Here is a 16,523-nt window from a genome sequence, read left to right as displayed (position 1 = left end):
AAATATTTAAAGGAATAGTTAAATATTTTGAGGAATACTCTTATTTGCTTTCTTTCTGAGAAATAGATGAGAAGAGCAACACAATGCCACATCTCTCCGTTCAGTACAAAGCTATAGCCAGCAGCCGGTCAGCTGACATGTAGCTTAGCATAAAACTGGAAACAGCTTATGTGCATCGTCTTGGACAGGAGCAATGAGTTGTATCGATCTTCTCACCCAACTGTAAAGCAAATATTAAAATGTCAAACTATTCTTTTAATTCACTTCAAGGATCAACGCCAAAACATTTTTTTTCCTATGGAATCCAGCTTCTCAGATGATATCACCCTCTCCTCTGCTATGGTTGTTGTTCACTACTCTCATGTTGTACTTGCGTTACATTTTATAGACTAAATGAACAGTCTTGTACTCATAAAAACAATCAAGTGATCAATCAATAAAGAAAAACGATTGCTGGTCGCAGCCTCGCAGTATTGTGAACGTCGTTAGAGGACAAGTGAAGCGAGAAGATAGCACAGTAGCGCAAACGCCCTGTCATACCACATGCATTGATTACAATGCGTCATAGTCATCGATCAATACTGCCTCCGTGGCTTCACCCTCTGACCGCCATCATTAGCACCTTCCATCCATCGTGTCCCACCTCTGTGTCCCCAATACCCTCAGCCGCCTCTCTCTGTAGCTTCCCTCCTTTCTCTGCTCTCTTCTCGCTCCCATTCATCTTTGACTGTGCTTTCCTGCGTATATTGAGCTTAATTTCGCCTCTTCAGTGCGCTCTCAGAGACGTATGTTGGTATTCCGCTTAAGGGCCGGAGTGAAGGCCTTTTCCTCGAGTGGCACTTGAGGAAAAATCTCAGCCTTGGGTGATTTCATGAGGGTCAATTTGAGGAGCTAACCTTTAGCTCAGCTTAGTTTAGTTTATTTGACATTTTAAGAAGGCACATGTAGAATTAGCCTACACACATCTACGCAGGTGAAGAATAACATAACATCCACCAGCACTTCTAAAGCTGACTAATTAACATGTAGCCTATAGTATCTCCTTTTTCATTTCATTGTAGTCAATACAGGTTAAAATGCTTTTGTTCTCTCTACTTTCCACTTTTGAGAGTACATTCACTTCAGAACCTTGCAGTTAGTGGTTTAATTCAATAATAACACTTAAGCCACCGCGTCTGTATCTGTAATCTCACTCACCCTTCCTTTCTGCCACCAAAGTTATCTGACTGCTACGCTCTTCCAGCACGATTGGACGCGAGTACCCGCCGGGCCACATCGTCTAAACGCTCGATTTCAAAAGCCTTTTAAAAACTTGAATCAATAAAGTAGTTGTCAACAGACAGCTTCCCTTAGACGCCGGGCCACAAGAGGCCTGAAAATATTGTCCTTGTACAAACTCTGCAACACTCATCAATTAATCTTTATCACAGTCTCTCTCCGTGCATGTCTAGGCATTATCATAAGTGGAGAGAAGCTCTCTAAATGAGGGAGAGTCGCAGTATCAAGTTGCTGCGTGGGCTCTGACTGTTTGTTTATGCCGGATGACAGTGAACCTTGATGTTTTGCATGTGATTATGTGTGCTTATGTTCTATCTTTGTATGGGGGAATGTGGGTTTATGTGTTACAGTAAATGTGGGAAAATGTTCCAACTTACTTCTGGCACGGTAACGATTTCCCAAGAGTCAGAGCAATGTGACACGCTCTCTCTCAGTGGCCTGTGGCTACATTTTGTAGGTAATTATTTTCATACATTGGTATATACATCTTAACCGTCTTCTCTTCTATCACATAATGTGCTTTTTTTTTTTTTGCATTTGATGCGTGTGATTGTTGGCAACTTTCCAACCTCCTCATGTTCACGTCAGTTGAAAGGTTTGTTGTCTACATCAAACGCATGTCATTGTGTACAACTTTTTCATTTCAGCTTTAAATTAATGGATTAATGTAGTAAAATATAGATAAAGCCTTCAAATAAGGATACTGAATTAATTGAAATGCATATCCCACTTCTGTAGATTGATCTTCATATAAAGATAAATAATGAAAAGATATGAGGCTGAACAGGAGGAAAAATTCAGAAGTATTTAAATAAAAGTTAGCTATTTTTATTGTAAGTCTTTTCAGTCTGCTCTCTTCTACCTATTCAAACAACCGTTAGTCTCTATTTATAGATCACTACTGCTTTAATTTCTCAGTTCCCTGGATTTTCAATTATGCAGATTCTTTAAAGCAGACGAATAGCATTACACACCTCACCCTTGACCATGGACCAGTAGTTGGCTTAAATACCCTCAGCAGGCTTTATTTAATATAAAGCTGAAGGCAGTACAAAATGCTATAACGAGCTTACACACACTCCCTTAGATAGCATGTGTATTTGAGTCATGTGTGACTGTGACTCTGTGTGTGTGTGTGTGTCTTTGTGTGTGTGTGTGTGTGTGCGTGTGTGTGTGTGTGTGTGTGTGTGTGTGTGTGTGTGTGTGTGTGTGTGTGTGTGTGTGTGTGTGTCTGTGTGTGTGTATGTGTGTATAAACCATAACATTTTAAGGTGAAGACATGTTTTAAGGTCGGGAAAGGATCGGGGTTAGGCAAGTAGTAGTTACGGTTAAGGTCAGAGTAAGTCTCCAGGAAATGAATGTATTCATGGAGACACAACCCTGTGTATCTGTGTTTGTGTGTGTGTGTGTGTGTGTGTGTGTGTGTGTGTACTGAGGCACACTACATGACTCATTTACAGTGGAAAATGAGGGGTTTCCCAGTTCTCATTAATATCTTTGGCGCTGTAATCTAAACTTGGCAAAGTCATTACGTGTGCACAACTGGGACCGAAACCCATTTCACAACATATTCAAACATGTTAATAGATATTTAACATCCTCTTTATAAAGCAGCTGATTAGGAAATGATGGACTCATTTTTGGATTGTGAAGTCCACTTCCTGTGTAGACAATATTTATTTGCTTAGCACCGGTAGCTAAGGAAGAGATGCTTGGTAGGAAAGAGATGGAAAATAAGGTAGGGGCGAGCAAACCAGCTAGCACTGATATAGAGCAGAGTAAATTTACATGGAAATGTTCTGACACACACTGGCTTCTAATGGCAGAACTGAAGCAGCTCCCTGTAAACCCATGATAACCTGCATGTATAAATCTAATTTCCATTAATACTACATTACCAGTTTTATGGATGCACATTGTCTGTCTGGACTGTGCTTGTCTCTACAGTGCACAGATTTCTCTTAATAAGGGACTTTGGTATCAACAAGACTGCCTGGTTAATTAACTATCTTAATATTTAGGTTACTACCATTACTACTTAGTGAAAGCAATTGAATTATACAGTAGCATGTTGTATCTTTCTGCAGTCACGCATGCGTGTGTTATGCCTGTGTGTGTGCCTTTGTTTTGTGAGTGTGCTTGCTCGCTTGCCATTCTATTAATAGCAGACCTCCAGTAGCTGACCCTGCATTAACACATGCTGTCAGTCAGCAGGCCAGATTATGATCCATCAGATTGTTACTCCGCCATCTGGGCTGGGATTTCTCAGATTCCCTTTCCACGCATGCAGACATTGAAACACACAATACATGATTACTGTACATACTGTGCATTACTTTTATTAAATGTGTGAGGAGGGTAGGTCAGACATTCTTGTTGCAGTGAAACTGAGATAAGCAGCGCACGGTTATAAAAATATATCGACTATGGTTTGTTCAGACATCTCACCAGTGAATGTAATCAACTGCTGCTGAAAGATGTACTGTGATTTTGAATGTGTTTTTGTTTTGCAGATATTTTGAGTAGAGTTATATCTGTACATTGCTTTCTGAATGAAAAAAACTAACCAACCAATAAAATATTGGGTCATTGGCAGAGGAACAAGGTGACTACAATTCATGCTTAATTTTAAGAACACACACACACACACACACACACACACACACACACACACACACACACACACACACACACACACACGATCATATGGATAAATACTACCTGTCTACAGACATACACAAACAGCTACTCGAGGATTTTTTATTTTAGAACTGAGGGTCAGTGGGACTCTTGGCATACAGTACATACCTCCACCAGGGGGGAACCAGGTGGTGAGGCCCCACTGAACAGGCACTAATCCTGGGTCACTAACGGCCAGTAGCCTGAAACTTCTGTGTCAAACACATAACCTGCTGCCATGAATCAACACAGCTTCACAGAGGACACAAACGCTCTGTAGAGGCACAGTCTGCTGAGGGATTAAATGCACGTCTCTACTGTACTGTATGTTCAGTATGTTGATATTAATCACTCACGCACACACACATGCGCGCACACGCACACACACACACACACACACACACACACACACACACACACACACACACACACACTAAAAGCCCTTAAGGAATGTCTGTTTGGACATATAAATGATGAACTCCTCAAACACTCTATTAAAATAGCATGTGTGCTCCTGCTGCTTCACTGCGCTGATATGGGAGTAACTGTTAATGTGTATCTGAAGTGTAGTGGTAAAGTGTTTTTTGTATAATTCTTCACTTCTCTGTGTGTGCTAAAGTTGTGCAAGAGTGTATATGTGAGAAAATTATGTGAGTGTGTGTGTCTGTGTGTGTGTGTGTGTGTGTGAACTCGCAAGAAGGTGAGGCAGAGGGTGGGGCGCCTTTGTGGATGTTAGGCAATGCAGAACAGCTGACAGTTCTGCTTTGTACACAAACACACACACATTAACACACCGCACAATAAGACTACTGCTCTGTCATCGAGTGCTCACCGCTTCCTCCTCCTCTCCACTCGCCTCCTCCCTCCATCCGCATATAGTATAGTACTACATGCTCTAGTTGACAGCTCATGCCGAGCCAGCACATTCCACATTATTACTACTTCAGATGTTTGTGGCCCAGAAGCTTGCTGATTGGCTGAGCCACCTCCGACACGGAGGCTATTGAGAACCAATGAAGAGGCTGCTCTGGGGAGTGAGCAGACAGACAGTGAATTCAAAGGGAACTCCCTCTACTGGGTAACACAGAAAATGTCTGGTTTAATCTAAACACAGACTCAACTGTCTTGTTAATGAAATGTGATATGTATTCACTTCACTTAGGAGGTTGAATTTGTCTTCTAACATTTGCTCATACTCCCATTAGTCGTGTTTCAGGTGCTCTATTACTTCACTCTCTGTTACTTTCCCTTGACTCCTTCCTCTCCGTCTATTACATTCTGACATAAATCCTCCGTATATGAATGCATGCACATGCAATTTTTCCTTATTTTCCTTCCAACTATCCAGAATCATTCCCCCCTTGTCTTTACTCATTCTCTCTCACTACGCGGTCTGTCTGTCTGTCTGTCTGTCTGTCAGAGAGTGCATGGTCCTGCAGTGTAGCCTGCTGCTGCTAAGCTTTGCCTCACAAATACACACACTCGAACAAAGACCTGTTGGAGAGCATTCAAAGGCCTGGAGTTAGTTTCTGTGAGGTATCTGAGGGTGGAGTTTCCTTCTATAAAAATACCCATCAAATATCAGCCTACTGAGTCAGATGGAAAGTCCAGTTGTAACAGAATTATAAAAGGTGAGTCACAGCGTGTGTGTATGTGTGTGTGTGTGTGTGTGTGTGTGTGTGTGCGCGCATGCGTGTGGAGAGGAGAGAGAGCAATAACTGCCGCCATTAACTAACAACAAAAATTTTCCAAATTTCAATTACTTTCGTCTGACTTACTGCACCAGATGAAGTTTACTGAACTTTTCTGAACTCACAGACACGTCACTCCCCAGGTAAATGTGGACTAAGTTGTTGTAATGAATGTAATTGGTAAAGACGTCATCATTGAAGCAGCCTTGTTCAGTGCGCCATGTGCAAAATGGAGCATAAAAACAAGGAACTAAAGAACCAGATTATTCCCTCAGGACTTAGATTTGTAAATTGCCCAGTGACACGTCTCCAGATGAATGATAATGTTGCTTTGTGTCTGCTGGACGTGTACTTAGGTAACACGTTGTTTGCTAACACGTTCATGTTATCAACTTTACAAGGGGACAATATGTCAGTTGTGTTTACGGCTTGTTTCTTAATGCAGCTTTAATCTTAATACAAATCAAGCCTGCATTTGAATATTTAAGCTTGTTTTGGTGTCCGTTTGTTTGCTGGCTGGTGTGGGCCTCTGCATCTAAACTGTCAATGATTTGCGTTTCCAATGTTTTCAGTGAAGTATAACATTACACAACTCCCTGAAGTTGGTTCCAACTTCACAATCACAAGTCAGGCTGTTGATGTAAAATCCACTGAGAAACACTAACTATTAAAGAGGACACCTGAAGTGTTCAAAGACGAGGTATAAAGCAGCAAATACACCGTCAACACATATGTTATACAGTTTTGTGACAGCTTACCTTCAAAGCTCCACTTCTGATGAAGTTGTCTCTGCTGAAGTTGTGTATATATATGCTGCATTAAGTGAAGTTCAAAGGCATTGTCACCTATCCTCAAGTGTCTTCCAGTGAAGACAACTTTGGTTATGCGTGTGTGTGTGTGTGTGTGTGTGTGTGTGTGTGTGTGTGTGTGTGTGTGTGTGTGTGTGTGTGTGTGTCTGTGGATGGGTGTGTATGCGTCTGTTTGTCTTTTGCGTGCATGCTCATGTATACTGTGTGTGTGCGACAGAGAGCAAACAGAGAAAGCTGAGCTGTGCGGGGCATTTCTTGTATAATAACTGAGCGCCTTATTGAGGCTGGTTGAATTTTAATAGAGTTCTGCGGGGTATTCCATCGCCTCTGGTCCCACGGCTCGAAGATCAGAGAGAATTTTCAAGCACGGTGTCCCTCAGCCTCTCACACTCTCTCCCTCTCTCTCTCATTCTTTCTCTCGTCCTCCCTTTTTTCCTCCACTGCTCTTCCCATTTTTTGCACTCTCCCTCTTTTTCTCATTTTGAACTCCCTTTTCCAATCCTTTCCTTCCTCTTGGGCTTTTGTCTCTCTCTTAATCCCTTTCTGTGTCTCACACTTTCTGTTGCTTTCTCTCCCCACTCTGTCTCCCTGTGAAATTTGTATTAGAGCCACTTGAGGCGTAATTATTGCTAAGCCTCTCTCAGCTCCCTGGCACAGAGAACAACTCATGACTCTCAGCACAAAAACTTGCTACTGAAGGACAAAATGCTGTGATGAACTTTTAAAATCATGCACAATGGCTGACAAAATGTTTGGATAGTTTTTTCCAGGCACAGAGATTATACAACAGAAAGCTAATTTTCTCGCTGCCTCACAGCCATAAGGAGTTTTTTTTTTTTTTTTTACTCATATCTAAGTTCTACAAGCTCCAAATTTATGGAAGATGTTGCACATTTATAATTCAGACACTGCATTTACATATGTTCTAACACTCCACACATGCACTATAGACCACGTGTAGGTGCAAGTGCAAGCTACAGACTGATCTATTGATCCTTGAAGGCCAGAGCTTGGAAGTAATTAGAAAAAAAGGAGAGAGACGACAGAAGCGCACAGATGAAGAAAATGTGGTAAACCTCAGCCGCCATGTCAGCAACATGGCGCGCAAACAGTGCACAACAGATAGAAACTAAAAGAGCTAGAGCCAGTAAAAAAAAAAAAGTCTTGAATGGTGGATGTGATTTGTGTTTTTTGTTTCACTTGTGTGCATGTTGGAGTGAGAAAGTTGGCAAGAGACTGCCGATGATTACTAATTCATAAGGATTAATGGTTGCTATTTAAAAACCCACCATTCTGAGGAGAGCCGAACGAACGTTGTGTCTTCTACCGGGACCATAAGACAAAATATGCCCCTGGCTAATCTTACATGAACACGGCTCATAAAAATTCAACTTTGCAGCAATTTGGCACTGGAAATGAGAAAATGAGTGTAGTTATGCATGAGTTCATGTCACCCAAATAAACTGTCTGTAGTTAACACAAGTGGCTTGACATTTAGGTAATCTTATTAAATATCTCAGACATTTCATCGGACACAACGGTCATTAGTCAGAGTAAGAGCTAATTTACCAATAGTATGATATCTAGGTTTGCTAAAGCAAAGATAACTGGACTTTTTGTACATTTTTTGAAGATGTTTGTTTCTCTCATCCAAAAGGTTTGTTCAGTTATGACTGACTGGTGGGGCGCCCCAGGTGTTATTGTGTGACCCTATCCTGTGAAAGTGAATATTCACAAACAGGACCACGGTGCTCGCTGCAGTGATCTCCCATGACACTGTAACATCAGCACAAAACTTGTTTTCGCAATCTGTTTCTATACTATAAGTGATGGGATTCTATATGAACACACAATTTTCTGCCAAAGGTAAACCATTTTTGGTTAATTCAAGAGATTTTTGTATTTATTTTCCTCTGATATCTAGGAAAAATCTGATGTCACATATATCTGTGTACAAAAAATGATTATTATTATTATTATGATACACGGTCCTGATGGAGCAGATTAGAGTTGTTGAGTGTTTAACTCTATCTAAATAATAATAACTGAGGATATGTTGGTTTTTTTCACTTTGATGCTGATTCACTGATAAATATTTAATGTTACAGAGAAATAGAGATTTGATGGCTTAAAATAAGTAAAAAAAAAAAAGAACCAAACATAAAAAAAAAAGGTTGCTAAAGTATATTAAGGTGAGGCATTTTGTGTTTAGTTTGATCTCATAACTTAATATTGGGTCTATTTGGTATTTACTTCAATTCACTTCCACACAAACATGAACAGATAATCATAAAATAGTTTTGCAAGTGAGCATGTACTTTTACACGCCTTGAATTATTATAAACATTTTGTCACTAGTGAAAAACAAGCAGTGCTTTTTACCATTCCATAAAGATTATGTGACAACATCCAGTTACTACAGTCTGTTTCCACCTATTGTATCTAGGACACATGTATCGATCTGTGCTGTCTAATGTCGCCCCCATGTGGCAACAGGTGTTGTAGCACATAAGGAGAACAATTGAAAGATGTCACTTGGCACAAATGATGACATCTGTATGAAACTATCTTTACTTTTAACAGGGAAAACGCTAAAGTGAATTAGGAGAGTTTACACAGACACACTAGCTATGAAATCGTTCAACATTATTTCTACTATAGATTTAATGGGAAACCTCTTGATAATGGAGTTTGGTTAGTTTGACAAAGTTTTATCATAGTTCTTAATTGGAAGTTGGTTTGTACTTCACTTTGAAGATGCCTTCAGGTTGAAAGCCAAATATTGGCATTAAGATGCATCCCATGTGTCTGCTGTATCAGGGCGTGTGATTAACTTTACAGGTCTTTAAGTACAGACTAATCCCTTTAATTCTGTATTTCGACTATACAATAGTCGAATCACCCACGTTCTCAGGCATGAGACAAAGAAAATTGATTTCTTAATGTATTCTGAAAATCCCCTGTCAATTATGTTTAGTCTACTCCTTTTGCTAAATCAGCATATTAGCAACTGTCTCAACTCTGTCCTACAGTTCATAAAGGAACCTTCCCTTTTACATCATGAACTCACTCAGTACTGCATTCGGATTACACTGAAAAGTGAAACTTTTTGGTCTTATCTGGCCCATTCATTTAAATTCTATATGACACTAAAACATCTTCCACATTTTCTCTCTGCACAGCTGCAGCCCTCTGCTTTCCCCTGCGAGCTGTACAGAACAAGGCTGTTAAGAGACATGTTCCCCACCATCAATGATGCAGCACCCCTTTGGACCAATCAAGGACACCAAATCAGTTTTTCCTTAAGTGAAGGGAAAAATATCTTTTAAGAGAGTATCTAACAGGATAATCTCACATGGCACATTTCATTTAACTACATGGTGACCTCCTCAGGGGGAATCAGTGTTGTTTAAATCCCAGATCAGCAGCTAGTTGTTTCATTAGCATTTTTTTTTTTTAAATCAAAAATGAGATAGTGAGTGTAAAAAAGCACAAATTAATGAAGATAATCCAAATCAGTGTAATCATGACTAAACCCAATGTGGTTACTGGTTTGCCACAACATTCAATGGTCATCTGTTCATGCCAAATGTAACAAGGTGCTGACGGGCAACCCCTGAGTCCTAAATAATCTTTAGTACAAGAAGACTCATGTTAGATTTCTACTTCCAGTATGCATAATGTTTTACATTATTAAAAAACATTATGCATACTGGAAGTAGAAATCTAACATTAGTTGTGGTATTCAATAACACCATTGAGACAAACAGTGGTTCTGCTAAACAGCTGCCCTGAGTCACAAGGTTTACAATTAGAAAACATGAGACAGAAAATATGAGGAGAAAATACACAATCACAGTCTCCTGTGTTTGAACCTGATACTCCCAGTGAAAATCGTTATTGTTACATTTCACCACAGCAGAAAGATACCAAAACAAAACTTCATCAAAATATCCATAGGCACAAAAAATTCATACAAATAATCCTGGTATTTTCAGTATGAGTGATTATATGGATAATCACTATATAATACAAAACTCATGAGCAAACCAAACATCTGATACACCTTTATTATTCTGAAGAAAAGAATAATGTGTATAAGATCAGAAAAATATAGAACTTAATCATGTTTAATCTTACTTTAAAGCCCCTATGTGTAGTAATGCTATGTTTATATGGCATGTGTCAAATTATTCTGATGGCAAAAGTTTCTCTTTGTAGAAAAGTAAGACAATCACTGTGAAAATTGGTAGGCATCTTGGGGTCTTTTTTTTATTACAGCCGCCAAAGTTTTCTATTTCTACACATAGGAGCTTTAGATTCATAAAAATAAATAAACAATTTAATATGACATCACAAATATATTAAGATTCACATCATATGAGGAGAAGTTTCAGGATATCCTGGAAACATTAGACAGCACCCTTTTCAGCTAAACTTACATTGCAATCATCAAAAATCACAATACTTTAAAGGGTTTCCTCAGCTTATTGGTTGATTCACTGGTAAAAATTAATACCTTACACCAAAAGATGTAAAGCTGTTTTTTTCAACCTACCAGGCCTAAAACTATGCATCCCATTTAAGTGCAATTCAAGTTCAAGTTGATCCTAGTGTGGAAATGCATCACTCTTTTGTTGTTGCTCTTGTCATTTATGACTGATTTACATGTCATTTTTAGGATACGCAGCACACAAGGGCCTGCCACACTTTGTCGTTACCAAGTGTAAGAGAGTCTACTGCTGGAGGAGAGGCTATCTGCCCCCTCTTCGTTGGACAACTATGGTCCCTGCAACAATATCATACACAGTCCTGTTGTGTTGGAAGAAGAGGAGAGTGATGAAGACAGGAAAGAGGAAGGCAATGGAGAAGTTCTTATTCAGCGCCCGCACTGTGGAGCTGTGACAACCAAGATGAAGGAGACAAGACAAAACACAAGGTTAGAGAAGCCCCACATAAGATGTTCTACATGTACTAGAGACTACTAGAGACATGACACCACCATAGATTCCAACTTGGACAATCAAATGCTCCTTTTAAATCTAGACCAAATCAAAATATTTTATAATGTTATGAAGTAAAAAGTGCGTTCCTCTAAATGTTATGCTCACAGGACATTTACCTAAACACAGCACACTTATGTGCCATTAAAATCAATATGATGTTTCTTCTTCTCAAGCAAAAAAGTATCTGATGACTCACGCAGAGAGCGAAACATTAGACGCTGGGACCACAAAGACTCGGTTGGGTCGGACCAGAGTGGATGTGTCGCATGTCACCACCCGCAAGCCAAGCAGGAACTTCCCTGGAGTGGCACCACCAGCACCCCAAATACAGATTATCTGAATGGACAATATTAAAAAAAAGTCAAACAACAACCAGGTAGACTCCTGACAGTGTTAGAAAAATGGATTATACAACAGAGGAGTTAAAATGGGTGGGCATGGGAGGAAATATGCCAGATGGCATTAGTCTGCACAGAGGTGCCCCAATGTCCCAGCGCTGGTTCCCACCTGGGAAAACAAGCCACTGATGCAGAAGTCAAACAAGAGACCTGATGCATGACTTCATCTCAGGCAACTATGAATGCAACGTTGCATCACTGTCCTGGGAAACAATGTTGTGTTGTAGAGGAACTCTGACTCTGCACGACTCTTCTTCATTAAAAAAGAGCATGTGGAAATGAGGCAGCTTGAAATGAATGTGAATGGACAAAATGGGAAATGTTATATATATATATATATAATGAATTTGGCAATGTCCCTAGCATTTTGCTTAGCATTACAAATAAACATTGTGTCTTCCTCATCTGAGAAAAACCTCCATGCAATACTTCTAAATAAAAGTAGTATTCAAGTGGTACTCCCAGATTTTTTTCCAGCAGTCACATCCCCTCCCTGTAGACTTAAAAGATGTTACTATATGTTGTATGTGGATCAATGTGAAATTATGTCTTGGCAATATATTCGTATTTATCAAAATATATACCCTGCCATTATCAGGGCAGTGTGAAATGTGACCCACCTCATAGACACATACTAGCACCCTGTAGACCAGAGCTACAGCCATCATCTTCTGCAGGTCCTCCATGGACGTGTTCTCATCTATCTCCTCCACAATGAAGTGCGTAATGAATTTGGCGATGTCCCTTTAAAGAGGAGAGCGAGTACACCTGTGTGAGGATGGATCCGAGCAATGTTGAAGCAACTTGTCATAAAAGCAATGAAGAAATATATCGTTCGGTCATGCAAACTGTCTGTTTTGAATAACTGACCCACAGTTCCACCACTGCCAGCTGAGCGTGAGAAAAACTAAAACACTGTGTTTACATAGTTCAGTGTTTACTGACAGACTGAAATGGTTGATTAGATCTTTTTAGACTCTTTTCCTTGTCTTCATTTGTTTATTCTTGTAGTTCAAAAGTTCAGTTTTATCTCTAAAGCGTTACTCACTTCATCCCACTCAGATGCATGATCCACAGCACAATGGTGGCCTTCACACAAAACAGGATAAAGAAGTCCACTGTCTCTGCCAGGAACCTCTGGAGAGGAGAGGGGATGGTGTACTCTCTTCCTGTGAAGCAAATGGAAAGTATACTGAATATGTTTTTTTTTTCCTAATGGGACATTTTCTGCATTAGCCTAATTTATAAACCCAAATAAACAATCATGAATCACTGACCAGTTGCTCTACTGAAAGTTACCAAAGGTTCTCAGACGACTCAGAGAAACCTTGGACAGATTAAGCATATAAGCTTGTTTCCACAGGACCATATACTTAACCCTGCTTGCCAACGGAGTCATGACCTAGCTTATTCAAAATAGAGTCCACACATTACTGGAGGCTGAACAGCATCTTGAATGAACTAGGCCGTTGACGACTGGAGCAGCTCACTGTCAAACGCAGCATTAACTTACCTGCCTGAGGTGGATTCCCATTCTGCTGCTGGGCAGCAGTAGCCGGGGCTGGGGTCGCGGCTGAGTTCAGCTCGGTCTGGGCACCACCCGGACGAGTGGAGGATGCGGGGAAACTGAGGGGATAAGGGTAGCTGTACCAGCTTCGCGTGTCAAATGCCTGCTGTCCACCGCCGGAGGTCGACGCAGGTGTAGCCGGTGTCTGTGCACTTGTCCCCGGCGGAGGGAAACTGCACGGCGGAGGAAAGGGCAAGGCTGACAGGGCCACCCAGCTCTGCCAGTTGGCATACCCCCAGTAATACTGCCACATCCACTGCTGCAACTTTGCGCAGTATTCCGTTGTAACAGTAGCTTCAGGCTGCTTTTCGCCTGCTTCGGGACCGTCACAGCGGTTGTCGCTCGCAAACATGTCTGACCCACTTCACAGGTTAATGTAATGTGACATGAAAGTCTTTTTCGACGTCTTCTCGCCCGCAGGTAATCCTTCTTTCCCTCCGGTCCTTAGCTCCCTGTTGGGTACAAGCTAAGCTAAGTGTGTTTGTAAATACAGGGATTTCCTGAACCGCTTTACGTCACACGTTGCTTTCCAGATTAATGTCATTCAATAATATTTCGGTAATTCAAATTAAACAATTATATGTCACTTGCAAATACAATACCTACTTTATCTATGCTGCAAATATCAGTAAAACACGATCATGTCGTGAAAATGCGAACAACAACCCCCCTTCTGTCGTTAATGGTATAAGCCATTTAAAGGAGTATTGTGTGCATTTTCGGTATTTTCCCAATGTTCAGTAACAGCTCAATCATCAGACACAAAATTAACATTCTTATAGCAGCTCGTGGAAACAAAGAGTATTTATTACAAAACTGTTAAAAATATGTATTTGTAGTCTCACTTTTTACTTTGTTCTAAGGAAATGTGAGAATTTATAGAGCTTTTATAGACTTCTTCGTGTTAATATAAAAAGCCCTCTGATCTACCAGTATTGTGACCAGTATGTCTCTTCTCAAATATATTTTGATGCTATGTATCACTAAATTTTTAAGTTATATCGATGTGACTAGTTTAATTAAAGGACAGATATACTGTATACCAGCTATTGTGGATGGAACAGGTTCAGCAAATTTCACATGGTAACAGTGTGAAATGAAGGAGAACATATATTTACATTGGCTATATAAATAAAGTTGACCATTATCACCAAATTCCACCAATAGCAATTTTGAGTGTTGTATTTGTTAAATATTTATATAATTGAAGGGAATTCAACATCAGCTTAAGGCCCATAATACTTACCTTGCAGTGTCACTACGAACTAAATAACTTCCTTTACTAAGTTGAAGTGCTCTGTTTATTATTACAGTGATGACTCTCTGCTCCCAGGCTCATATTTCTATGACAAACAGTTGTGGAAATAGAAATATAATGCTGGGCGGTCCTAACTAAAAGAACTCAGACTTTCAGTTGCACCACAAGAGAGCAGCAGAGGCCCATTGATCCAAATTCATAACACACCAAATACAACCAACAGAAGAATCTCTTTTCATATATGTAGAAGTCATTTTATGCATATTTATGTTATACAATATTATGAGCTCATTTAGTCAAATTAGAAAAACAGTTGCTTTTTGTGCACGTTTCAAGATGCTTACTTCTTCCCACATCTTTTGACCATTTAGATGTAGATCCCAGAGTTGGCAGGTGTGAGTTTTGGCGTGCAGCCACATTTAGGAATCTAAGTTCAGTGACAAATCAGTCGTCTGCCACAGAGGCCATTGAGGTCAAAAACTCAAAACTCTGTAAAAGCTGCTGTGGAAGTGGCTTTGATTCAAAAGACCTGCTGGCTGATCAGCTGATGATAGCTCTCCCTCTCTCTCTTCCCTCTCTCAATGTCAATTTTCAATTCACTATGTTTCATTTGCGTGAATATCAGGTGGACAATAATTTCTTTCTCTCTCTCTTTCTCTTTATGTCTTTCTCTGAGGAGTTGCTCACTCATGACTGCCACTTTCTTCCCTTCCATCTGTGCTCTTACTTCTGACATTTTCTCTCTCTGTCTCCCCCTTTCTCCTATTTTACTCTCCCCTCCTCTCTGATTAAAGGGGTGAGGGGTGGGCTGGGGTGAGGGGTTGTATTTGCTGACTGGGCTGGCCTGACTCTGTGGGTTAGGTGTTAGGTCTGCCAGTTCTAAATGACCGTGCCTGGCCCACTGAATGGAGCCAGTGAGGCGGACACCAATCCGACCCCAATGGGCGTTATCCCTGTCGATAGAGGCCATACGATGACTGTGCCCAAAAGTAATCGGGCCCAAATAAAAGCTGTGTCCGGCAAACGCTGACCCCCATAGAAACCCAACAACCTGGTGGGATTACTGCTGTGGAGGTGTGTGTGTCTGTGTGAGTGTGTGAGTGTGAATGTTGGAGGACGGGTGAGTGAATAGGGGAGTTTGGTTACTATTCTGGTGGCAGCTGAGCAGTGTATCACTCAGAGGTGTAAAGTAACCAAGTACACTCACTCAAAGCACTGAAGAATAGTTTTAAAGTAGGACTTTTATTTTTGTGAGATTCATTACTTTTGCTCCATTAAATTTACCGAAGGAAACACTGTAGTTGTTATTCAAATTCATTTCCACATTTACTCCATTAGTTTTGATGACTGTAGAATATTATATGCAAAATGTATGATGAGCTCCAAAAAATATGATGAATTAACATTTTGGCCGTATTGTGTGACAGATAAAATTGCTCATCTTGGATTCAAAGGAACTTTCATTTGATGGCAGTTTTGATATTTGAAATAAAATGTATTATCTTATTTCCTTTTTGGTCTTACAGTCTAAAACAGTCATTTTAATTGTTTCAACCTACACCAGCTGTTAAAAAGCAGAACTATGCACCGATCATTGACGTGGTGTGATAAAATACAGTACACCAAAGGAAAGCAATATTAGGCAAATATCTGCCAAATCACCATGAGAAAATATTGAGCACACTGTCACATCAGTAGAGGTCACGTGTGTGTCTTATGGGCTGAGTCGGCTTGAGTCAACACAACAGGTTAATGATACAGTATTTGTTATGGGAGATGAACATCTTGTAACACAGCGTACACAGTGTCTGAGTGTGGAAGTGCCCTTTTTTTTTTT

General features: G+C 40.3%; 1 protein-coding gene across 1 annotated transcript; it reads right to left on the bottom strand.

The window, feature by feature from the left end:
• Positions 1-10,508: 10,508 nt before the first annotated feature.
• Positions 10,509-14,081, bottom strand: fam8a1a (family with sequence similarity 8 member A1a). The gene is made up of 5 exons (XM_023412105.2): positions 13,375-14,081; positions 12,910-13,030; positions 12,482-12,605; positions 11,660-11,799; positions 10,509-11,356 (listed from the first exon to the last, which is right to left on the bottom strand). Exons 1-5 carry the CDS (start codon positions 13,778-13,780, stop codon positions 11,212-11,214), a joined length of 936 nt encoding a protein of 311 aa, XP_023267873.1. The 5' UTR covers positions 13,781-14,081; the 3' UTR covers positions 10,509-11,211.
• Positions 14,082-16,523: the final 2,442 nt, after the last annotated feature.

This window comes from Seriola lalandi, unplaced genomic scaffold, assembly GCF_002814215.2.
Source record: "Seriola lalandi dorsalis isolate HSWRI2012SDOR001 ecotype SW California unplaced genomic scaffold, Sedor1 jcf7180002054476, whole genome shotgun sequence".
Lineage (NCBI taxonomy): Eukaryota > Metazoa > Chordata > Actinopteri > Carangiformes > Carangidae > Seriola > Seriola lalandi.
Note: the sequence above shows the minus strand (reverse complement) of the source record. Positions and strands in the feature narration are given on the sequence as shown.

Excerpts from the sequence above, each read along its gene's own strand:
- fam8a1a (XM_023412105.2), bottom strand. The coding sequence starts at position 13,780 with ATGTTTGCGAGCGACAACCGCTGTGACGGTCCCGAAGCAGGCGAAAAG. Across the intron at positions 13,031-13,374 it reads TGGGAATCCACCTCAGGCAG|GAAGAGAGTACACCATCCCC; the intron begins GTAAGTTAATGC and ends TTTGCTTCACAG. Across the intron at positions 11,800-12,481 it reads TGCTAGTATGTGTCTATGAG|ATAATCTGTATTTGGGGTGC; the intron begins GTGGGTCACATT and ends TTGTCCATTCAG.